Here is a 25069-nt window from a genome sequence, read left to right as displayed (position 1 = left end):
GAATATTGATCTCTAAGGGACTTTAAAAGGAGGTCAAAGTTCGAATCCAGAAATGTTTTTCACATCGTAGGTAAAAACCTAGACATATTTTGCAAATGGATTTCTTTGTATGGTGAGTTAATACAAGGGTTTTTAGAAAAACTTCCGCTTAAGTGGTCTTAAATAGACTTAAATGGGGGTCTTAACTTTGTAAGAAGAAGTGTTATTCCTTGCCTTTAAATTCCTTGGTAGAAATTATGTTTTGCCCCAACTTACTGCTATCAAAAGTTACTTCTTAAATAGCTCAAAAAGCCTTTAACAGATTTTATTTGTATTGAAAACTTGTCTTAGATGTAGTAAGTCAATGTTGTTCGACTACTACTGCATATAATAAACATGTAAAAGGAAACTTTATGGAAAAATTAAATAAAAAGGCAGAGTGTTTTTAAATATAATTCAATTTATTAATGCTTAGGTTTACATCTTTGGTATACATTTATGACAGACCGTACAAGGTATAAAAATTTTAAATCCTACCTATTGATGGTAATTTGTTACCCCCGGTATATGCGTTTGTAATTATTACACATTTTATTCAAATAATTGCAATTAGAAAAAAAGGTTAAAACAATGCCTGACAAAACTATGTATAATTTTAATGTAGAACTGAGTTCACTTTAAGGCAACCTATCTAAAATTGGCTGTTTTGTTTTTTATTTTATTTTTTTTCCGTCTGTCGTTTTTCACAGATTTTGTAACTCATTCCGCATTATCTCATTGTATGTAATAGGGGTACCTCCAAGTCATTCCGGCTTGTGTTTTTAAATTAATTGCGAGTTTTTTTTTTTTACCTTTCATTACAACACACAAATACTGTTGCATAAACATTTGTAACAGTACGGTTTATTTCAACATAAAACTTAACGTATTAAATTAATTTATGTAATAATGATATACTGGATCGTATCTTGATATGTTACTGATCTCTTTATTGCCAATTTACACTCGATATTTGTTACGATATGATACAATTTTATATAAAAATAGCTACATAAAACCTTATGTTACCAGTAAAATCTCTTGTGACCAGTTAACGTCATAATAGTTTAAGAACATATTTTAACATGTAGAAAATGGAAAGGGAAAATATGTAATTATTAATTTCTTTATTTTTGTAATAAACTTGAGTTATAACCTTGTGAAATAACTGTGTGGTCCTTCACAACACCAACCTGCCGTAGGGACATCCATAATAGTCGTGTTTACAACATTAGGGACCAAACCTCAACACGTTTGGCTAGCGGGAAGAAACAAACTAATTAATGTAACGAGCGATAAGTAACTGGCGGAACGTATAAGAGTAGTCTTCATAAATGAGACCTTTCTAAAACGACCTGGACCTAAATATTGAATACCAAGAAGGAACTACACGACTTCTACAAATATATTGTGTCGACAGTGGAGATCTACATTTAGCGAATTTTGTTATTTATGGATTTAGAAAACGAAATTTGTTGTAATATCGTAACTGTATGAACAATAAGTGTCCCGAGTTCGATTTCGTGCAATAACCGTCAATATGTTTACTTGCCATGTAGCATACATGGCAAGTAAATTTATTTCACATATTTAATTAAAGTAACATACTTCTGAAAGCCCATGTGAAATTAAGGCATAATCAAAATACGTACGCACAATCACGTAATTGACGTTAACGCTTTAATACTTTTAATTTTGTTAATCAAGTGACGCGGTATCGAATCACGGAACAAGCCCGGCAGTTCTAAATCAAATTACATCTCCAAAGTTAAGCAAACAGTGTAACTTGATAATGTATTTCTTTATAAACCACTAGCTTTCTAACGCCACTCCATCCGCGTGTAATAAAATAAAACAAAATGATTAGCTTATGTGTTTTTCCAGCCTACATATATGCGAAATTTCATCGAAATCCGTTCAGTTGTTAAGGCTACAAACCCTAAGAAACATGCATTTATCCATCCTAACTTTCGCATTTATAATATTAGTAAGATATCAGTATAACCTTGTCATCTGCGGTGACCTCTATCGAAGTTATTCTAGACTAACACGTCACATTAGACAGAACAGTCGTGATTATTAGAGCTTCCCACTTTCGCCATCAGTTGCACCGTGGTTGGATAACAAACGGGGTTGGCAACACGCGGATTAATATAAACACTTATATTTGATGCTCGGCCGGCGCACCACTAGACGCAGTTACTCAACATGGATGTTGCATTTGTATGATTCTTCTCATAGATCAACTTTCGTTTTGACCCGCATTGAAGCAAGCTGAGCTGATAATTATACGTGCTATAAATAACAAAACACCACAATAATCTTTAATCCCATTTTATAACCATGAGAAATGAGATCAAGTTTCTTATTAGAATTCTTACAATGAATATACGTAACTGTGGAAACCCACTGCTACTATGTTGCAAAACATATTACTACTGTCATTTTATAAAAAAGACTAAAACTTTTCCACATCATACTGTTAATATAAAATTAAAAGGGTACTTTTATTAAAAAATAGACATAATCATACTTCATACTAACACTATAATATATAATGAAATTTGGTATGGAAGTCGCGGGCAACATCTAGTTAAAATGTAAAACTTAATACTACATCCGATGACAACTGACTGAGAAATCATACAAATATATTTTTTGGCTACACGGTATGTGCATGTAGTGTCTTGTAATAAACGTTACGCATGCAGATATCACCGATGACTCATCGTTCATTCAATCTTTTGAATGTAAACATGCACTGAACTACAATACATTATTAAGAGCGGCGTTTTAAGACAAAGTTACATACTTAATTAAATAAAGCCGCCCTTGCACAATTTTTTTAGTTGATAAAGCCTAGTTTTAGTATTACTTTTGTAATGTGTGTGCCCCTTTTATTCCCTTTTGAGATGAAAATTAATTTTATCTAAATTTTATTTTATGAGAATGTTTCTAAACCACTTAATAAACGGTTAAACTCATATTTTTTCATCCCGGCGCGACTATTCAACATGTAATGTAAAAAGTAATTTTTACTTTAATTATTTATGAGTTACATAACTTAATAATGATCCTTGCAATATTATTTTGAGTAATCTCGAACGCACTGGCCGCTGTTATGAAATTAATAAATTCAATTATTATATAACATATTATACGTTTGTATTTTATAATATGTTAATGATATCGAGGGTTTCATCATAATTAGTAAATTAAGTAATACCAAGCGACAGACAATGCTGAATGTGAACATAGTTCCTACATATCTGCACAACTGGAAGGTGCAAGGACGTTATATAAATACTCGAGCCGAGCTAAGCTCTAATGTCCGTCCGCAGAGAGATGATGATGATAATTGATCTTTAAAGATTGACGTATATTTAATCCGTAAATATCTCGAGTTCTAGTTATATAACATGTTTAATTATATTTTACAATTTAAGCCTTATAAAATTATCCGTGGGATTATGTCTACAACATAACACACTGTGTTATGAATTTGACTATTAAAATAGCAGTAATTTAGTTAGCCATCAATTTTATTTCGAAACTATAATCGTCAGTCATTGCGTAGCGTTATTTGGACCGCCAACTTTCTAGATAAAATAAGACAAAGTGAAGGGCCACACATTACAGTAAACTTGTAGGAGAAGTTTTGATAACGAGATAACGTAATTACATACATTTAAAATAACTATTCTAAAAGATTACACAAATAATTTACCCAAACCTGTATGGATTACTTCAACATTTGCATTAAACTTTTCGCAACCAAATGATAATAATGCGTAAGTAATAATTTAGTTCATAACTTTTGTTTAAAGATCAAGATATTATTATTATTACTAATAACGATAATTATTATAAACTTTTTAAGATATGCAAGATATTGCCGGCTAGTTTAAAGCATAAGTTTATCTTCCTATCAGTAAATCACAAAACCTTGAATAACTTAACCATTACACAAGCACAACACCAACACAGCACTAGGGGAACCTCTCGTGGCAAATACATAGTACCCAGAATTAATAATTATTACGGCGACAGAACAATAGGAAAACGTTTACCATACATGCTCAATACCTTACCACCTGAAATAGCAAATCTAAATTCAAAATTTAAACTATTTATCAAGCGTTTGGAAAGCCATCTTTTTGAAAATAGCCCATGAATAGAATATTTTATTTATTTAGTACACTCTAGCATACATAACATTGTAATACCGCACCTTCGGACAAACCAGTGATATGGTTTATGCAGGGCCATATTTATGCATATATTTAATTTGTGTTTTTCGTAAAATTTCAATAAATAATAATAATAATAATAAATCTAACTATAGGACAACTTCCCGTGACAAAAAAGCAAAACTGCTTATTTGCTGTATGGAGTGGTAAAAATGAGCCGCTCGATACTGAAATCATCTGTAGAGATAAGTTTTATTGGGAAAATGTATTCATTTTCATATTTGAAATTTAAATTGATATCATTTTATATCGAATAGATTTTACCCGAAATAGGATTCTGCGCAAACTGGAGGAATGCCATTGAGAGAAAAAGACATAACGACAGATCTTCTAAATGTGAACCGTCACCCAAAAACAGGAGAATTACTGAACAATGTCCACTTCCTTTTACGAATGATCAAGATAAAGAAAATAGGCTGGATTTTTGCAGCAAATAGCGTTAATAATTACGTTGTATGACTTAACTCTCCTTTAAAAATTACATAAAATGGCAAACATCATTTTAAAAATATTGTTACAAAATATTAGAAACGAAAGTAGTAGTGGGGGTAGTTTCATAAAAGTCTTTGCAAAGAGTGAGGCAGATCCTCAGTCAGTCACTCAGTCACTCAGTCACTTTGTCGCTATCAAGCTCTCTAGCCCTCAGTACCTCAGTTCCTTCAGTAGCTCAAGAGCTCAGTAGCTCAGTACATTTCTAGTCGTCACTACGGAACGTTCGATATCTTTTACGTACTTGATTTAGTGTATTTGTTTTAAAGTAATTAACAAGTATTTCTCACATGACCGCTCGACTAAAAAAAAACACAAGTATAAAGAGTTAAAGAGTTGCCTATTAAGCTTAAGGAACAGATCTACAAGTCCATCATAAGACCTGTCATACTGTATGGATCTGAATGTTGGGCCACCAAAGATGCGGATGAAAGATCCTCCATAAGGGATAAGGGCAAGTCGATGATGATGTATAAAGAGTTACTCAGTGCTTAAAATTAACAATGCTCTTGCAATAAAATAATTACATTATAGTTGAATTAATTCTATGAAACTTTGGATAATTTTATGATATAAAAGGAAATGCGTTCATTTAATCGAAAAATTATAATATAAAGTATTTGTTTGCTATCATATTACTCAACTCTAAAGTGATTAAAATAATTTAATTTTTTATATGCAAGTATAATGTGAATATACAAACTATATGGTGATAAAACACTAGAGAACCTGTATCCTATATATTCAACAGTTTACATGCAGAAATATGTGATAAATAAAAAATAATTTAAGACTTAAAATAAAAGTCCTAACTACTCGAAATAAGTATATGCATAAGATGTTTTTTGTTAATTCTACCTTTACAAAGTTGCGGGCAACAGCTCGTCCGGTAAAAAGCTGTTGTTCCATTATTTCAGTGACAAAACCCCCATGCAAAACACTCAACTAATATTTTTATCTGACATACATCAATGTGAATATACTGTAATACGAGATCTGGCATAACAACTATCATGATTTAGGATACATTTACACGTGACTTTCGTAACTAAAAACGAGTCATAAACATTTCAAAAAGATACGGAATTATGTACAGATTAATTTAATCAAGTCCAACAATCTAATCTAGTGCTAGAATACTTTTAAAAATGTGTAACAATCCATTGGACCCTGTAATTTATTCAATCGCTCATAACAGTACAACTCGAAATATGATATCAGACAATAAAGTGCCATTCCAATTGCTGGCACAACTTAACATAACAAAAATTACATTCTCCTTGCAAATGCGAGAAAAGTATTAGTCATACAACTTCAAGTTTTAAGTAAAAAGACGAGAAGTACGGAATCCATATAGTGCCGTACCGCACATGTGACGATTCTCGTTAGTAGTAGTTGTGACATTGAAGTGACTGATGTTTTCCAATCCAATGTTAATTGGTGATAGTCAGACTTATTACTATTACATTCATAGACCTTTGTAAAATGAATAACGCAAATCACGTCGCTGAAAGGCGTTTGGAAATACGCATACATTTTTCCAATTCAAATCAAACTTGATGTAAGTTAGTCGATGATAGTCTAACGCAGTAATTGCCAAAGTTGTCAAAATAGAAGGCCCGGTAAGGAAGTATATCTCTTATAGTAACCTCTATCAATTTAAAATTATAATTGGTCATGACTGGATTATAACTGCATATCGTGAAAAATGAAGGAGTTACGAAAGGACTTCAGAAAAAATAAATCCTTTTGGCAAATAGTTTAAGTTATAGCAAAAACACATAATGTAAAACGGTTTTCTACCTTCCTCAATATCACTGCGATCTAAACACAATTGAATTCATTTGAAGTCAGGTGAAAAGAAATGTGGGGAAAATAACAAAACATTATAAATGAGGCTAAACCTAAAATTGCAAGCAAAGACAAATTGTGTAAGACATGTAAAGAAATAAGATTGAAAAAAAAGAGGAACTTGAAGACTCTACAAATAATGGTAACAATAACAAAGGCCTTTTGTGGCCAAGGTAACCGATAATGGCTCTTCCGACACCTATTTTAAAACGAATTTACAGAATATTTGAGAGTACAAGAGACCGCGATGTTGAGTCAAAATGCCATAAAATCTATCAGGCAATTTTTGGCAAACATGCTTCTTCTTTCAGTTCAGTTATGATACTGATGTTGGGCGACAAAAACTTATTTTCAAAATGTTTATCTATGTAATTAAAATGTCATGAAATTTAAAGTACAATGAAAACATTTTTAATAAGTCTTATTTTGTATTAGATAAATTAAATCGAAGTTTCTTTTTACCCACTTTTAGAATTATGCACGAGGAGCTTTAGCTCATGACCAGACAGTGTTAAATAATTTTCACCTGCCCTCGATGGTCCATACAATAATGAATAGTTGCACAGCAAGTTGTCATTTCTCCTCCAAAATAGTGTCGTAACAAAAACGCTACGCGGAATATTAATAGAATTAGAGAAAAAACAATTTCACATTCTCCACGTGAGCTCTATGTCACGATTGAGGAATCCGACGAGCAATAAAATTACATCGGTAAAACACAGACATATTGGATTTTGTCAACATTGGCCAAACAATGTAGGTTAATTGATATTCTTAACACGAAGATGCCACTATTGTTCATAGTATTGCTCAAAAATGTATAAACGAAAGTAACCTATATGCACTCCATATTAGTAAGATGAATAGGTGAATGCAGACTGGTATATTAACACTTGGCGTGCGGGGTATACTTGTGCAGCGCGTGTTGTTTTCATAAATCGCGGAGATATTTCGTTCACTGGATATATCGCAGAAAATCGAAAACTGCAATATTATTTACAACAAATGTTCTAAATACGATTTTACGTGACACGCGCTCGAGCGACAGACTGCAAATATGTAAAAAACGTTCCCCGCATGCCAAGTGGTATCACTATTATAATACAATATACACCAGTACCTAGAGTCGATATGCATTACCATAAAACAATAAATAAAACATTCGTAAGAAAGTTTTGGAAATAAAAATGTTGACTTAGGTCTAACTAAGATTAATTAATAATAATAATAGATTCCCTCGGCAGGGGAGACCACACAGTAGAGGGTTAGGGGGAAAGGGAGAGAATCGCTTTCTGCATTTAAGCTCAGAGCACACCGTCCAGTAGTTCCAGTCGACTCAGATGAGAGGAAAGGCTGACTGAGATGGCAACAAGTTGTTGGACAATGATAAATGTAATTTTATTACGTAAATAATCAAATCTTCAAAGGAACAAACTTACTTACAATATCTTCTTTTATTGCAAAAAACAATTTAGGATACCTTCGCATTATATTCCTGAATGCATTCTTATTTAAAAATAGAATCTGAAAGAAAATAACGAAGAAAAACCTATTATATCTGCAAGAGATATAATACATATATAATACTAAGAATGTATTTTTAATAAAAGCAGAAAATCCATTACAAAGAATGTGTTTACCTTGCATGATATCATTGCAACAACAGACGGCGACCTATAAGCCCCATCTGTTACTAAAGATATTTCGCCGAAATAATCTCCATCAATGAGATACTGAGTGTCAACGTCCTCCGAGGAACGAACTGCCAATACTCCGACATCAACAATAATAAGGCCATCACTTGACAGAGATTCCTGAAAACAAAATACATACTTATCAAATTCTGTTTACCTTTCTTTGGAATTAATATTGTTACTTTCCTAAAGAAGATTGTGAGAAAAGTGATTAGTATAATAGTAATAGGATTTATTGTCTCTTTTTATACTTAAAGCATTAGTTTTAAAACATCATTGTTAGATAAGTAATTCATAAAGAGTACTCACCTCTACCACAACGTCGTTCTCCAAATACACCTCTTCGATTAATAACAATACCATTTCTTCAAGCAAGTTTTGGGGAAATTCCGAGAAATACGGTATCCTTGTAATGTACTTCCCATACGAACTTACGATAATTTCTCTTTTTAAGGATGCAGGAATCGCATGAAAGCATCCATTTTGTTTCTCAGTAATTGTAAGTTTAGTCATGTTAAAGTTATGATATTTAAGAACTTTTTGACTGAAATCGTCAGATAATTGACGCCAGCGAAGTAAGTTAATTATTCTGTATCTATTCATAATCACTTGCTCTTGAGGATATTTGATACGACTGAGACAGCCATGACACTCAATTAGGTTCCACATGTAAAAAACATTGGCTAGTATAAAGGAAATAAGTGAAGCCATTTTGTCCCAATAATAGATCTGTGGTTTTAAACCAAAACTAAACAACAAGAAAGATTTTAATACCCGAGCTAGCTCAAGTGTATAGAAAAGGACATTGGGAAGGGGATATCTTTCATCATATCTGAATTTAACGACGGAAAGAAAATAGGAGGAGGGATCAATTTTTCCATTACGCATTACAGCTAGAAGAGAAATGGTGTCAACCAATTTTACAACCAGGAGCATTGTACTTAGACCTAACACAGCGATGCGGAGAAATTTGAAGAAGTACATAGCACGAAAAGAACTACGTTCTCTATTCCAATAATTAGCGGCATCATATAGACGATAGAGACGTACGATACCTACAAGTCTCAAAGTGTATACAAACGTGTTACATTTACAAAGGGCGCAACTAATATTTTTGCCGTATTTGAGAAACATTATAGACTGGAGTGGTAGTGACGAAACAAAATGGAGGAATAACTTTGTCGAGCAGTAATTCAATATTGACTTCTTAATGTCTAAGTTTATGCTTCTATCTTCTTTAACAATGTATCCAGTCAACATGTTGACAAATAAATCCGTAAGGATAATTGCTTCACAGATAACTCCAATAAAATAAATTTCCCATGTTAGCTCTCCATATAAAATTGAAGTACTATGATGAAATAATGCTTTGCTTAAGAGATCTGAACTCAATAGAAGGCACTCCCAAAAATTCCTGCAAATAAATATAAATAAATAAATGCTTTATTATTTCACTCTTAAAAATAAACATTTCATGGGAGCCTTGGCTCCTGCATTAAGTTGTCCTGTGCTGCAGGACCCAATTCCTTTTCCCCATTTGTAATAAGCAATACATAAATGTCTAAACAATAAGAAACAAAGAAAAACTATACAATTAGCTTGTTATAAAATTGACAGAAAAAAGATGGTCAAAAAGAAAAAGAAAAGTTATATACAACTTTATTTGTGTGTTGGAGAGTTATATCTGTGTATGTGTGAGAGAGAAAGAGAGAGTGTATGTTTGTGTGTGTGTGGGAAAGTTTGTGTGTGAAAATGTTGCTATAATCATGTCAGATGTACATATGTATAAATATGTGATGGGTCTATCTTTGACCGACTTTCCAAAAGAAGGAGGTATTCAATTTGTTTGTTTTTTTATTTATTTATTCTTTTGCACAAAAGTTACAAAACGTATACTTAAAAACTAAGACAAGAATTAAACACAAGTTCTATTTTGTAACTATTTAAAAAGAATAACAGCATTTTGTAAATGAGGTATTGCTCTGCTTATTATACCTTATAGGGTGGACGGTGGTCAATCTGCCCCGCTCAATCGGCGACGTCGAGACGTCATCGAGTGAACGCCGCAGAGATAAAAGAGTGGCGGTGCCAGGTTGGCAAGAAAAACACTTCCCCTTTCCATCCTTTCCTTGTTAATAATGGTGAATAGGGTAGGACAGAAATGTACAATCCCGTTTCCATTGTAGACTCTAGTCGCGGGTACGATTCAATGCGTATCTCGTACAGGGAAATAGTATATACTTTAATTAAATTAAATTAGTTTATAACCCGTTAAACGAATAGCTTATCTGTACTTAATTAATTTACTAAATCGCTTTTGAAAAGAATAAAAAAATAAAAAAAAAACCGTACCTGAATTTACTAAATGGATGAATGCTTGCCCCATGGTGGCGAAATTGTTTCATTCTTTCCATTCTCATAGAATGTGAACTTCGATAATAGCTTCTAGATCTTTCGTCACTGTAAGAAAGTAAAAACAAATCACTCCACCAACGCTTCAAGCGTGTCCACCAATAAAAATTATTTTCTTGAATGTCCACATCCAAAACATCTTTATCATAATCGATTGAACAAGCGTGGTCGTAATACGATTCTCCATAAGAATTTATAATCCTCTTATACATCTTTTGGAAAAGAAATTATGTATTTCCTAAATCATTTAACTGCTTGTACGATTAAAATGTGACGCAAAATTTAATTTAAAAAACAGCAACGGTTTTAAAATAATAACGGCCAGCTATGATTTTGCCAGGTATGGTTCTACCTGTACATTTTGCAGTTAAAACATAGAAAATAAAACCTTATGTAAGCGGCGTAAGAGTCTTGTTGCACGCAAAATAAAATTGAAACCAAGTGAGAAGGCTACAAGTGTCCCATATGTCCCTTTCTAACAGTGACCTGGAGTTGCCAGATATCAATCCATGCGTTGCTTTTAGAAAAATAGGCGATTGATGTAATGTAATGAAGTAAAAATATTTAGTTCTAAAATGTTTCTAAATATGTGTAATAATTTGTTATTGACACGTTAAGGCAATATAATATGATGCTATGTGTAAAACCTTATAAACGGAAAAATTTTGCGATTGGCGTACAGGTTTTTTTTTATTTGTTTGAAATTTCGACACCTGAACTGACCACCCCACATAACATCCCGACTCGGATGTCAATGGTGACCATGCATAATTCCAATCCTAATTCAAGAACAAATAAACACTTAAGCACTTTTATTTTATCCCTCTCTCTATTAAAATATCTTTGTTTTAATTTAAGATAAAAGGAATAAGCTTGGTTTGCGGCACAAACTTCACAAAACTTTTATTTAGCAATATCTGATTGAAAATTATGTATTTTGTATTTTTTTTTGGTAAATACATTAATGATAACAATAATAGGTTAAAATCCATCTGAAGCATTCTCCGCTGACGTCAGACATCAAAAACAAGATTTTTTTTAATTACTTTCCTTAAATCAAATTACAACATAGTCATTATCACCAGAGAGGGATGAAAGGTATAGTTTTTGAGGTCTCGCTCGGCTTCAATTTTGCGACAAGAGCTCAGTCCTGTTCTAATAATACTTCCATGAAAAAAAATTAATATGGGCTCCATCTTTTTAATTATAAATACAGACGTATCGCGCATTTACGTTTTCGCGAGTGAAAATCAATCAAGTATGATCAAAATCGATTATTTGACAGGGATGAACTGTCACTCTGGCGGAACGTCAAATTGGTATGAGAGGCAACAAGAGTGTTGCCAATGCTTCAGCAACTGCCGAGTTCTACGGATTTCGGGCCATCAAATTACAAAATCTACGTCCTCCGGCTGGAACCCTTAGCACTTAGCAGAATCTACGGCTTTTCGAACATCGACAATAATTCAATGTTTTTCTTTTATGAATTCACTTCAATAGCTTTTGAATCAAAAACAAAAAAAAAAGTCGTTACAGGGATTTGTTCAGTATAAAATAAAGGATGGACAATTTCAACACAGTACATTAATATTACCAACTTTAAAATAGCGACATTTACAAAGCTAGTGTTTAAAAGTTTTCCTTTTTTAACTGGAGCTACCGATCTTTTTCTTTTCTCATGCAAACACGGTTTTTTTTCACGATTTGCGCGGCCGGGAATAAAAATTTATTGACAACACTGGAAAACTTACCATAGAGCAGTGTCATTAAAGTTGTACGTTAGCGACGGATCGCTGATATAATTAAAATCCTATTTAATCATTGAATAATGGCGACTTATTCTTAGTTAATTGATTGCGGTATACTAAAGAATTACTGAATGAGTGTAATACGAGCTTATTACTAGGATTACATTACTGCATACCTACGCTCTATGGTTCTCTTTAAAGACAGTAACGAGATAATGCCGACATATTTGTTGTTATTGTAAATATTTACCACTAAGATGCCGAAAAATATTACTAGTGAAGTCCGTGAAATAATCCTTAAAGTTAAAGAATTCATGGACGAAGAGAAACGAATGCAAGCTCCAATAATTCCACTTGGTAAAGTGTACGTCAGAGTTTCGGCAGCCACAGGTTAGGGCATTATATTGAATAATACGTTTTTGACTATTGCTTCTAAATGTTATACACACATCGATTACATATACTTATTATTGCTTTCTAAGTTATTGATAATGCACAATGTATGATATTCGTAAAAGTAATAATCTTGTTTATAAGTCAATTGTTGTTGCGCTATGATTATTATCAATGACCGTAGTATCAAAAGCGCCTTAGTGAACAATCTTTTTCGTTCTAAAAAACTAAAAAAGGTCTCGTAAGAAAAATCTATCTATCTTGATCATCAAATGAATCTGAGTCTCCCATTGTAAATGAGATAATTAGTTCCACAATATAGGAATTGTTACATTAATATGTTAAATGATCCTAATATCTTAATTGGCATACCGTTATGTGTGCAGATGTAGTCTTAGAATGGGGTGGACACAACATAACAATTGATAATCTGTGTTTACCTCCTAGTGGTTCTAGCATTATGTCTATGTAAGCTATCCTGGAAACTTTGCTGATAGCCTTATGACACATAATAACTGACTATTATTTCATATTTATTGGTAAAAATGATCAAATCACCAATAGTTACTAACACAATAATTGTATTTTTTTCATTTTTAGCCATTCAAAGTTTAAATAATTTTAATCATTAGAGTGTTTTATAAAACAAAAATGTTCATTCTAGGTGTTTCAGAGCGAACAGTACTAAACATTGTGAAGGAAGCTAGGTTGATTGAACAGGGTCTTCTTGATCCAGAAACATTGAGGAAGACCCCAAAGAAAAGAGTGCGGAGTAAAGGAAAAATTGAAGTGGGCGAGTATGATTTACAAGTGATCAGCAGAAAAATTCATGAGTTTTATGCATTCAAGAAAGAAGTACCAACAATTAATAAACTCCTGCAAATACTTAAAGAAGAAATAAATTTCAAGGGGTCTAGAGAAACACTTCGCAAAATATTACGTAAAAATGGATTTCAATTCAGGAAAACAAAACATGTGAAAGATAAGGAACCCGCAACGGCATCAACATCAACAGTTCCTCCATACATCCATACTATGTTTAGTCATAAGCCTTAATCTGTTGATGCTACTTTAGAATTATGTTACTTTAGTAAACATATTACACTATTAATGTATTTGTAAGCCATCAATTTAAATGTAGATCTTAATGTTTAATAAAAAACTCTTTTACATTAGCAATTTTTAGATGTAGAATGAAACCCGTATATTCATAACAAAAGAATAAATAAACTTCATATTTTACACAACATGACAATAAATTAAGAGAGGCCTATTATAATTGTGTTGTCAATAATTGTTCAATATTAGTGCATAAAGTATATTTTACTGTAAACAATGTAAGTACAATGCAATCGCAAGCACAGGACAAGAGTACACAATTGCTTTATACTAACATGTCTTGATATTGATAAAGTTGAGTGTTCCATCATTTTATAGAAAATATAATGGTGTCTATTTTGTAAACAATTTTTGTTTTCGGAATTCATTATTTAGATCTGATATTTGAAGGGCAAACTAAACATTTATATAAACTCATATTTGTATATAGATAAGAATAATTCATGTGATTATTGTATCAAAATGTTTGACTGATATTTAATTTTTGCTAAGAAAATTCCATGAATATATTAAAAAGTTTGAGACATTCAAGCATATTTAAATGAAATGCAATAAAAAATTATTGCTGAAATTTTTGACAGTATTTCATGTGTATTTTAAATTATTTTTAAGTAATTTAAGATTTGTATAAGAAAATAAGCAAGGAGTGATGTAAATTTAGAGAACATTAAAAGTTTGCATTTAAAAAACCGTTATTTCCTTTATATTTCTAACCTATAAAGACAAAATACTTATAGTTATATATCCAAGCAGTTGACTGCCAGGAATTGGTGCTGATGTTCTTATGTGTTGGAAACCAAGACCCATTTTGGGTCGCTGTGCTGATTTGTGTTGGAAACAAAGACCCACTTTGCGTCGCTGTGCAGATGTACTTATGTGATGGCAATCTAGACCCATTTTGGCTTGCTGTGCTGATATTATATGTTGGAAACCAAAATCCACTTTGGGTCACTGTGCCGATGTTTTTACGTGTTTCAAACTAAGGCCCACTTTGGATCGCTGTGCAGATGTACTTATATGTTGACAATCTAGACCCACTTTGGGTCGCTGTGCTGCTATACTTATGTGTTGGAAACAAAGACCTACCTTGGGTCGCTGTGCTGATGTTTTATGTGTTTGACACTAAAACCCACTTTTGGGCGATGTGCTGAAGTTCTTAGGTGTTGGAAACCAAGACCCCACTTTGGGGCGCTATACTGAAGTTCTTGTGTGTTGGAAACCAAGACCCACTTTGAGGCGCTGCACCAACAGAGTGAGTTAAGTATTACTCCAATCAACCAACTCCTTCGTAATAAAGGAATATTTTGGTTGCAAATAGGAGATAAATACTTGGCTAAACACTTAAGTAACACCATGAATTGGATGAATCAAAAAACAAATTGTTAATACACATTTATTTTAGAAGCAATATTCATCATTAGCATTGAATTGACAGTTGACTTAGATTAACATTATACTCTTCAATGACCTGAGGTCTTAAGAAAAAACAATGACTGTTTATACAGACTCTTCCGCCTATTGTTCACATTTACAACTGTTATATCTGCAACATGGAAGACTTTGAGGACCTCCCATGATTAGACAAAAGATTCAGTTGAAAAGGACTCCGATTTATAAAAATCATCTTGTATCTGTAATAACCTTAACAGAGATAGACCACATGTTTTAGAATCAAATTAACCCGGCTACACTAATGCCCCTTAAACAGAGTGTGCTAGATGTTCGAGAGGGCCTTGAAAGTGCCTGCAGATGGATTCCTTGAGTACTGCTTTGTTAAAGTAGACTAAGCAATGACACATACATCTGCTTCTATAGAACCCCAGCATCCAATATTGCGAGAAGAATTCTCTCAACACCATCAATTCCAGGTTAGCGAACTGGAATAGCATTATTAACGAGGTGGCCCCGTCTACAAAGCCTAGACAGCAGATAAAGATAGTATCAGCAGCAATATGATACTGAATACACATGGATGCTTATTTACTATTAGACTAACACACAGAGTTAGGAATAATTATCTATGAAACTAAGTAAAATCTACAAGCACTACCAGTACATAACCTTTTCATACTATACATAGTTTTTGAAATCAGATGTTTCGAATAATTAGTTTTTATATAAATGTGATTTATAATGCATACAGGTTCGTTTCTAAACATACTCTTAAACATTTCTTTCAACATATATAGCAAAATAACACAAATAGATGTTTTTTTTCTTACAATGTTAAGTACACATTTACATATGTTGCAAATTAGTAACAAACAACTTTACTCCTAATAATTTGGTGTCAAACATTTTAACTAACTATTTCCAGTACTTTACAAAGACATATATAATGTTACTGCTACATATAACAGATCAAAACATTTCCTGTACAACATTAACATTTAAAAACTTTTATATAAATAAAACAATTTGTTAACAATTACATATTCAGAACCTACTAAGAATATTTCTCCATCATTGATTAACCAATCACAGCAATTTAAGTTATCAAATAAAAATCTGTTTTAATAACAGATTTTGAATATTACTCAAAAATCCATTACATTATTACTTTAAGACAATAAAATGGCTTTTCGTCGGAATAGTCAATGGTTTTATTTTCTGGGTAACAAAAGCTTTGACTTTGTTAAAATGAGCTTCTCCACAGATTTTTAAGCAATGTCTATTTTGACTAAAGAATGTATACAATCATTATTCATCACACAGATCACTACATTCTTTTATATCATAATCATTAATTATGATATGTTTAAAAATATTGCATTTGTAAATACTATGAATAAAAGAGAAATATTTTTAATTACTTACTTGTATAATCAAAAACGTATGCGTACTTATGCTATTCTAGTTTGTGGATAGCAATACTTAGCTAAGCATATTGCATTATTTAGAATATTTTGAAATTTTAAGACACTTATATCTAAATTTATATTTAGTTTCCGACACAAACAATTTTAATGAAATAATATTTAGAATATTTTTATGTTTTCCAGGTACATGTATCAGCCTATCCGCATTTTAACTATTCTTTAACTCTTAGCACTAAGCAAAATGATTTTCTAAACTGATCAAAAATATATTTTGCTATTAAACAGTATTTTCTAAAACATAAATTTAATTCAAATTTTATGTTATGCTTCTATCATCCATTACAATTAAACAAAACTATCAACCTACTTTTCAATATTTACTGACACTTCTAGAAAACTATAAGCTGACATATATAAGGCTTGCAGTATTTTGATCTAGCAATGTGTGTACCTAAGATTATATTTTTAATAATTTAATATTAGAAACACTACTAATAAATGATTTAATTAAACTTTTTAATACTTAATAATATAAATGCATAACTTTTTTAAATATTAAATATTGAAATACAGATAATAGGGTATAAATATAACAAGTTTATCCCAGAATGTTGATTAGATTTAACACAAACCATCTTCATCATCAGTTTTCTTTTCCTCATAGGTATCCATATCTCTGTCCCCCGGTTTAGCCTAAAAATAAAATACATCAATACAGATAGACACCATAGAACAGATATCTACATGATGTGTGTACACTTTCTATCCAAATAAGTATGACTATATCATAGATATAGGTAAACAATGTGTATTTGAAGTTTACCTGCATGTATGAGGTATTGGGGCTAACATATGATGGTGCCGCATTCTCCCTGACTGCAGCTTTTGGCGGAGGGTCAATTCCTTCAGGTAGAGGAATTGAAGCGGCAAGACGAGCATACTCTACATCCATGCTACGTATGAAGGGCGACGCTAAGGCCCTTTTAGCTGAATCCCTGTCTTCTTCATCGTACGCTTGCAGCAACTGCTCAATAGTTTGCATTTCAGGTGCTTCGCAGTTGTTACCCCATTCCTTGTTAAAAAGAAATATTTTCTTAACATGAATAGACTACAGACAAACTAGATTACAATGGCTTATACAACTGTAAAAAGGAGTAGTAATAATCTTATATTTCATTGTATCTATCAATCTTGATATCAATAAAAAAATAAAACAGTTTATTTTTAAAAGTAAATAAAAACCGTAATTACTTTATAAGCTTTCTCTGCAGCCACTGCGTCTCCTCTGGCCAGTTGTACCAACACAATAGCGACAGTGAGGCGGCCCATAGCCCCAATGTTACCAGCCTCCTGATGGAAACCAATCTCCCTACGAAGACTATCCACTGCTTCGTCATACCTTTCAAAGAGAATATATTAATTGACTTAAATTTATTTAAAACTTTAAAAATTTATATGTAATGAGTGATACAAATTATTACCTCTGCAATTTAACTAATATTCTCGAAGATTTACTAATGTATTCAGATCCTTGATGTTGACTGCTTTCAGTCTGCAATTAGATTATTATAAGAATTAAAAAAAAACAAAACTGAGTAGTCTGTGTGTTCTTCTAGACTATCCTCTATGTCTATGCGAAATCTCATTGAAATTCATTCAGCCATTTAGGCTACAAGCTCTAACATCCATCCATCCATGTAAACTTTCGCATTTATAACATTAGTATGGTTTTGTATTAACTTACTGATGATACATCAGCTGCCTGTTGGTACAATTTGACTGCTTTCTCGGGTGCATTCTCCTCTATAATCTTAGCTGCTTTATCAAGAACATTAGCGCCAGAGTCACCTGAACCATGTTGCTGGTAAAGACTGCTAGAATCGCATGCTAAAGTGAAAATCTAAAAGATTTTAATCATCAGTTAGTATATTTGACACAATTTTTTGAACTAAGATGTTTTTTATATTTAAAATATTGAAGGAAACCAAAAAAAAATTGTAATTGTTACCTCATCTGCAGTTGAAGTTTCTTTACTGACTATAATTGCATTCTCAAGGGCTTTTCCAGCATGGAAAAAGGAATGGTTTTTCTTGTACATTTCTGATGCTTTTATATAGCAGTCTTTGGAGCTCTTCAAATCACGTGCAATACGGTAGCATTGGGCTGGAATATATTACATTAAGTTGCATTAAAATTAAAGAAGGAAATCGAAACTAGCAACCAAAAATATTTACAACACTAAAAGAAGTGCTTATAACTGTTAAAAGTTAATATTATTTCAAGAGCATTTTTGTAGATATATTCCTTAGTAAAATAATACTTTTTACCTGCTTGACTATACTCATCGGCTGCTGAGTCATAATCTGGTTTCCAACGTAGCAGCGAAGTTTTCAAACTGAAACATTATGTAGTGTTCAAACCAATATATTTAATGAATTTAATTTAACACAGTAAGATATATGTTGATATTCCAAAATTACATAAGCTAGCACATGCATACAGGAAGCAATATAACAGAACCGCATAGCAAACATAATACATATTTTACTAATAAGTTTTCTAAAAGGCAATTAACGGTTCACATGTTAAAACAAAAGGTATTCATTAACATTCGCGTAATTCAGTGATTTTTAATGCTTTGCCAGTTAACATAGAATGCAGGAGACTAATAATCTTTTCATCGTTTTTATAATTAGGTAACCAGGATCACAACAACCCATTTGTATACTTACAACTTTTCTGCGGCCTTGCAATGTTCGTGAGCTTCATTTAATTTCGCCGACATTTTGCAGGTGTTACTCTTTACTGATCAATTTGAATGCTGCAATAGCAAGATTATATATTATAAATTATGAATACCAAAAAATCAATACCGAACCAGTTAAACGTTTGACAATTTTGACGTTTTGAAATTCGTGAAGTTGTCCGAAGATGTCATTCGCTTTACAGAATATAAAAAAATACAGATTAACTATTAAACTATTGCCCGTGGGAAACCAAACATGTTTTATTTTTAGGGAATTAAAAAAAATATTGCAAATATGTAAATAAATAACAAGATCAAAAAGTACAAGATATATTGTTTCCATTTTTAACCTCACATTTCAGTTTTAGCTAGCTTTAGGTAATCTATATAGATCCTCTTGTTTATAAATTGAACCATGGGTTTACACTGTCATGCAACATGCATAGTAGAACAGTTTTGTAAACATAAAAATAAAAAATATCTAAAATAATGCCTTTTTGGCTTACTTAAGCTAAATCATTAGATGTATAAGAAAAGTATGAGAGAATTGTAGATTTATAAAAAAGTAGTCCAAATTAGTAAATGGTAATTTTTCATATTATTCTTTGTTTTACAGATTACATTAAAGTAAGTTTAAAAATATTTATATTTATAGTAAAAGAAATGATTAAAAGGAAATCAATTCTATTTTTGACCGACTTCCCAAAAGAAGGAGGTATTCAATTCGACGGTATATTTTTTTTCGTTAACATTAACTTCAGGGGTGTCGACAATCAGATATGTAAGTATCGTTAGTCGTTATCAACATCACGTGCTCGCAAATATTTGCGTAAAAGCGGATAAAAAATTATTATCCCCGCAATTAACCTGGGGTGTGGAAAGAAGTATGGTAAAATCATAGCTATATACCTACTTACACATACCTAATCCGGAGCGCAAAGCGAGGCGACTTATAAGGTCTCCGAAGGGCTTTTTACGCCCCAGTGTTGTCATTTACATTACGCAATTTACAGAAAAATGAAATCAATAAAGTATTAGCTTCTATTTATTATTTAGGGGTGTAACGGAACTTCGCTACCGTATCCGCAAGGACGGAACTTCCGCAAGAAATGATAACACCGTATCCGCTTCCGCTTTCGTTATTTTTCATGCGGAGTTATAACGGAGGTTAATTACGTCTTTAACGCGAGTGGTGCGATTATAGTTTGTCTCAATAAGATAGATTAGTTTGATAAATAACGCATATGAAGTTTCGAATTCAATTTGTATGAAGCCAAATGCTGTACTTTATAGACAGGTATCGTAGTGTCGAGTAAACACGCAGCGAACAATTATGAAATATCGATATTCGGTTTAAATATTTATCGAACACAATTAAAATTATTACTTTCTTATTAACTAATTTAGAAGACAATTCTGGTATATATATTCTAGTATAGTGTAGGGAATTTATCGATGACAGAAATAATAGCGAAACTCAATTGGATTACGTACGGCTGTAGTACTAATAAACATATATTTACTCTCATTATTTGCAATGGTTCGTATTAATACGAGAAAACAGTGTTTTTTTTTAATTCATAAGTTATATGTAACTATGAATTTATCGATTCCAACTTCTATAAGAATGAAAATCGAAAATCGATAAGAATCATGACTGATTTTACACAACTCATCCCTACTAAATTTCAAATGAATTGTAAAACTAATCTATCTTATTTAGACACACTATAGGTATCGTTTATGCGGCCCTCGCAGGCGTGATATGCCAACTAACTATAATTGTTATACATTACATTTGACTAATAAACTGTATCTTTTAATTATGTACCAATCTATATTTTTAATTAAGGTAGTTTTAGTGTTTAATAAATCGCAATTAAAATTTTACTATTGACTTCCGCTTCCGCTTCCGTTAACCTCCGCTTCTGCAGAGGTGAAGCCCGCCCTTCGCCTCCGCATCCGCATCCGCTCTCATTATAATGTTCTCCGTTACAACCCTATTATTATTATTTCTTAGTTTTTAGTGTAAAATATAATACCTAATGTAATTTATTGCGTCATTTTTAAAACACAATTTATAATTTTAATAACAATAATTGGCACTGATTACACTATTTCGCTAATTATACTGGTATACAATTCCATTACGCATACAAGCGTCAAACTTTTCATCTCATCTGTACACATATGCATATGAATAAAATAAATAAAACACCTTCTTAAATGTCTCTTAAAATTGTCTTCACAACAAAAACTCAGTTAAATGTAGATAAATTTAACTGAGTTTATAGTTAAAAAGTATTAGTTTATAGTTAAAAAGTATTAGTGATTATCAAGATATTAAATAACTGAAAAAATAGAAAATGATAGATTTTAATCGTCCAAAATGTGTAAATTACTGTAAGCAGTGAAGAAGTCATCAGTAATTTGTAACTTCCCTTAGAAAACCCGTAAGCCCATGGTCCAATCGTCCCCCTGTTTTCCGGGTAACTAACTTTTTAACAGGCAAACATTTCATCACAGTTTAATTAAACGATCAACTTTTTATTTAATCGGCCAATATTTTAAGTTACTTTTTTTGGATGGTTACCTTGATTTTAAATGAACACGTGTTTCGTATAAGTCCCCTAACTAACTTTGAAGTTTCTACCCTTCGCTAATTCCTCCTTAGAAATCGACTTTTTAAATGTATACTTTGTTGTCGCTACGGGGAAACCAGTAAGTTCGAATTGCGAAATAAGGAAATATTTCAATTTGCATACGTCTACATCGATATTAGTGCTTACATAGTTTTTGGCCATAAAAAATCTCTGATGTTTTCAAAATTGACGTAAAGTTTTCCTTTGCTTTATTATGGTTTGTGTTTTTATATTAAATTATCAGTGGCTACAGTACTACAAGCACTGATCACTTTTAAACGTATAGGTTACCCAGAAATGAGAGCTTCAGTTTCGTTCCGACTTAAACGCCTTGTTGACCACCTCCACTGTTAGTTCGAATCCTTACCCGTAGCAATCCCTACCTTCAGCGCCAAAATCGCTAAAATCAAATAAGCACCAACGACCACGACTATCTATCTATAGAGGACAGTGACGACAAGGATCTTGTGATACTTTTGTCCATCAACTATCATAATTTATTTGTCTTCTGGCCATGAGGTCAAACAACTTTTTCGGTCTAAAACTAAAGACGCCACCAGAATTTGAGATGTTTATAACATAAATAAAATTTCGTACATATAACTTGTTTGTCACGTAGATATGGTAGACACTACCTTGTTATTCCTCTGATCTGTTATTATTTTTTACATACCTACCTAAACACCATGTTCTCTTTCGATCGTAACGTTAAAATTCTAGTAACGATTGTACAATTTTCCGTCACACTATAAAAGTGAGATTATAATCCAACGAATGTAAAAATGTGATTGTGACGTTTTGTAAACGTTTTGTATGTTGGAAGGGAGTTTGAGGGCGCAGCGCAGGTGTGGCTCGTGAGAAATCTCACCCCTGCCTAGGTATTTAGCAGGCGGAGGGCTATTCGCATTGCTATAGACTTGTTCCCACGGCAAGCCGGAGTGGCCGCTACTACTAACCACATAAGGGCGGACTGATTTGTTGTTCAGAACTAATAAACTAAACTATTCGTTTGGTTGTTTTATACGTCTCATAATATATTATCAAACGTTATTTATCAGAAAACAAACATTTCATGGAATTGCAACATATAAATTTGATGTCGTGTGTATACAAGTATGAATCGATATATTTTCATGAAAAAGTACGTTTACTTAGAAACCGTTTCGAGAGACGGTAGTACTTTCCTAGAGAAAGACTTAACACTCTAACACTTTAAAGGAGAAACTTCTTGGAAGATTTGTTTGTATTTTATATTACATTTAGATATAAGTTTTGTATTATAGGGAATTGCACTTCAAAGGTTCAAAGGACCGAAGGAGGTTCAAGGATCATCACTTGTTATTTTTATTTGATTTATTTTTAACTATTCTGTATTAATAACTCATAATATAGATGATGTAACGGTATGAAAGCTAAATAATAATAAGTTAATCCATAGGAGATGTGGAAAGTTGCATTGAAAGCCGAAGGACAATTAACTGTACGTTTGGCGATAGAGCGCGGACCCCCACACCGCACCGCGTTTAGTGGCCAGGTGCCACCCGTGAGAATCTAGCGGATTGTTTTGTAGGGGGACACCTATGGATAATTGTACAACTACTTATAATTACAAATTATTTCACAAGTAATACGTTTATCTGCAAGTTGTCCGTCCACCAATTTCATTTAATAGCTGACAGAAAGATAAAATATATATAAATTAAACATTTTGTGTTCACTATACACAAAAAAAAACAGAAAGTTAATAAAATATGTTACTTTCTTAGTATATTGTAGGCAACTTTTGGACATAACATTTATAAATCAGTTAACTAAATAACCATGTAAATAAAAATAAAATAAAACAAGGTTAAAATACATGATACCAAAGTAATTTCCCGCCCCGCACCGCCTTATGGAACGGATGCCCTGGGCCGTTTTTCCAAACCAGTGGGTGTTAGGGTCTTTTAAGATGCGAGACTATCACTTTATCAGAGGCCGGCAACGCAGTTCCTCTGATGTTGCAGATGTGGGCGTCGATGAGCACCTCAGTGTTCCCGCCGACGTTTACTATCCTTTTAATAAAAAAAAAATCCTAAAAGTGTTAGTTAGGTAAGGATATATTTAAGTTAGATAACTGTTGTTTTTGTTACTAGAATTTTTTTTAGAAAACCAAACCATCAGTATGACCAATATCCGTTTATAATCAAACTTACAAATTTGACTTAGCTATTTAAGCAAAAACGTGAACACGATAGATAATAAATACAGCTCAAATTATTAACTAAAAAATGACCGGAATCACGAAAAATATTTACACTATCGAAACAATTGCATAAAAGAATAACTGGTGGAATTAAACCGCTATACTAATCACAAACGTGTAAATGTGTAAACATGTAAGCACTAAGTGCTTATTCACTACATTGCTAATGGCATAGCCTAATCTTCTTTAAAAAATAATTCATTTAACTAATTGATTTAACTAAATAAAAAAAAAATCGAAGATCATAGTTAGTTATTTAACACAAACAAGGTAAGAATAAATATCCCAACAGGGTATTCTTAAATGCATAGGTACTAAATCAATTTACCAGCACAAAACATTAATCTAAAGAGGCAATAACATTTCTCAACTACAATATCTGAGGGTGTATCACAAATATTCGTTAGAAAATTTTGAAAAAAAAAAGTGTAATGTCATAGATAAAATTTGTGTCTGATTTGTGCAGCGCACGCGGTCCTGCGGCAAGTACACCAACAAATCGAAACGTCTCGGTCTCGTTACGAATGTGTGTTCTCGCAACTTGCACACAAATATTCGAGATAGACCTTCTGAATCCAGATTCCAGACCACCGTGTAGGCAAGCGTGATAGCAATATAATTTGGATAAGGTAACATGATGACT

At 32.3% G+C, this 25069-nt stretch overlaps 3 protein-coding genes across 3 annotated transcripts; 1 reads left to right on the top strand and 2 right to left on the bottom strand.

Moving 5' to 3' along the window:
• Nucleotides 1-419: 419 nt before the first annotated feature.
• Nucleotides 420-11257, bottom strand: LOC106110276 (potassium/sodium hyperpolarization-activated cyclic nucleotide-gated channel 2-like). The gene is made up of 4 exons (XM_013292040.1): nt 10655-11257; nt 8612-9716; nt 8249-8422; nt 420-8132 (listed from the first exon to the last, which is right to left on the bottom strand). The coding sequence occupies exons 1-4, from the start codon at nt 10924-10926 to the stop codon at nt 8022-8024; spliced, it is 1662 nt and encodes a 553-aa protein (XP_013147494.1). The 5' UTR covers nt 10927-11257; the 3' UTR covers nt 420-8021.
• Nucleotides 11258-12456: 1199 nt separating this feature from the next.
• On the top strand, nt 12457-14633 carry LOC106110221. The gene is made up of 2 exons (XM_013291960.1): nt 12457-12852; nt 13520-14633. The coding sequence occupies exons 1-2, from the start codon at nt 12720-12722 to the stop codon at nt 13909-13911; spliced, it is 525 nt and encodes a 174-aa protein (XP_013147414.1). The 5' UTR covers nt 12457-12719; the 3' UTR covers nt 13912-14633.
• A 720-nt stretch (nt 14634-15353) lies between these two features.
• Nucleotides 15354-19696, bottom strand: LOC106110277 (gamma-soluble NSF attachment protein). The gene is made up of 8 exons (XM_013292041.1): nt 19526-19696; nt 19121-19188; nt 18802-18956; nt 18538-18693; nt 18275-18345; nt 18045-18192; nt 17617-17865; nt 15354-17486 (listed from the first exon to the last, which is right to left on the bottom strand). Exons 1-8 carry the CDS (start codon nt 19576-19578, stop codon nt 17415-17417), a joined length of 972 nt encoding a protein of 323 aa, XP_013147495.1. The 5' UTR covers nt 19579-19696; the 3' UTR covers nt 15354-17414.
• Nucleotides 19697-25069: the final 5373 nt, after the last annotated feature.

Source organism: Papilio polytes, unplaced genomic scaffold, assembly GCF_000836215.1.
Source record: "Papilio polytes unplaced genomic scaffold, Ppol_1.0 DF820711.1, whole genome shotgun sequence".
NCBI lineage: Eukaryota > Metazoa > Arthropoda > Insecta > Lepidoptera > Papilionidae > Papilio > Papilio polytes.
Note: the sequence above shows the minus strand (reverse complement) of the source record. Positions and strands in the feature narration are given on the sequence as shown.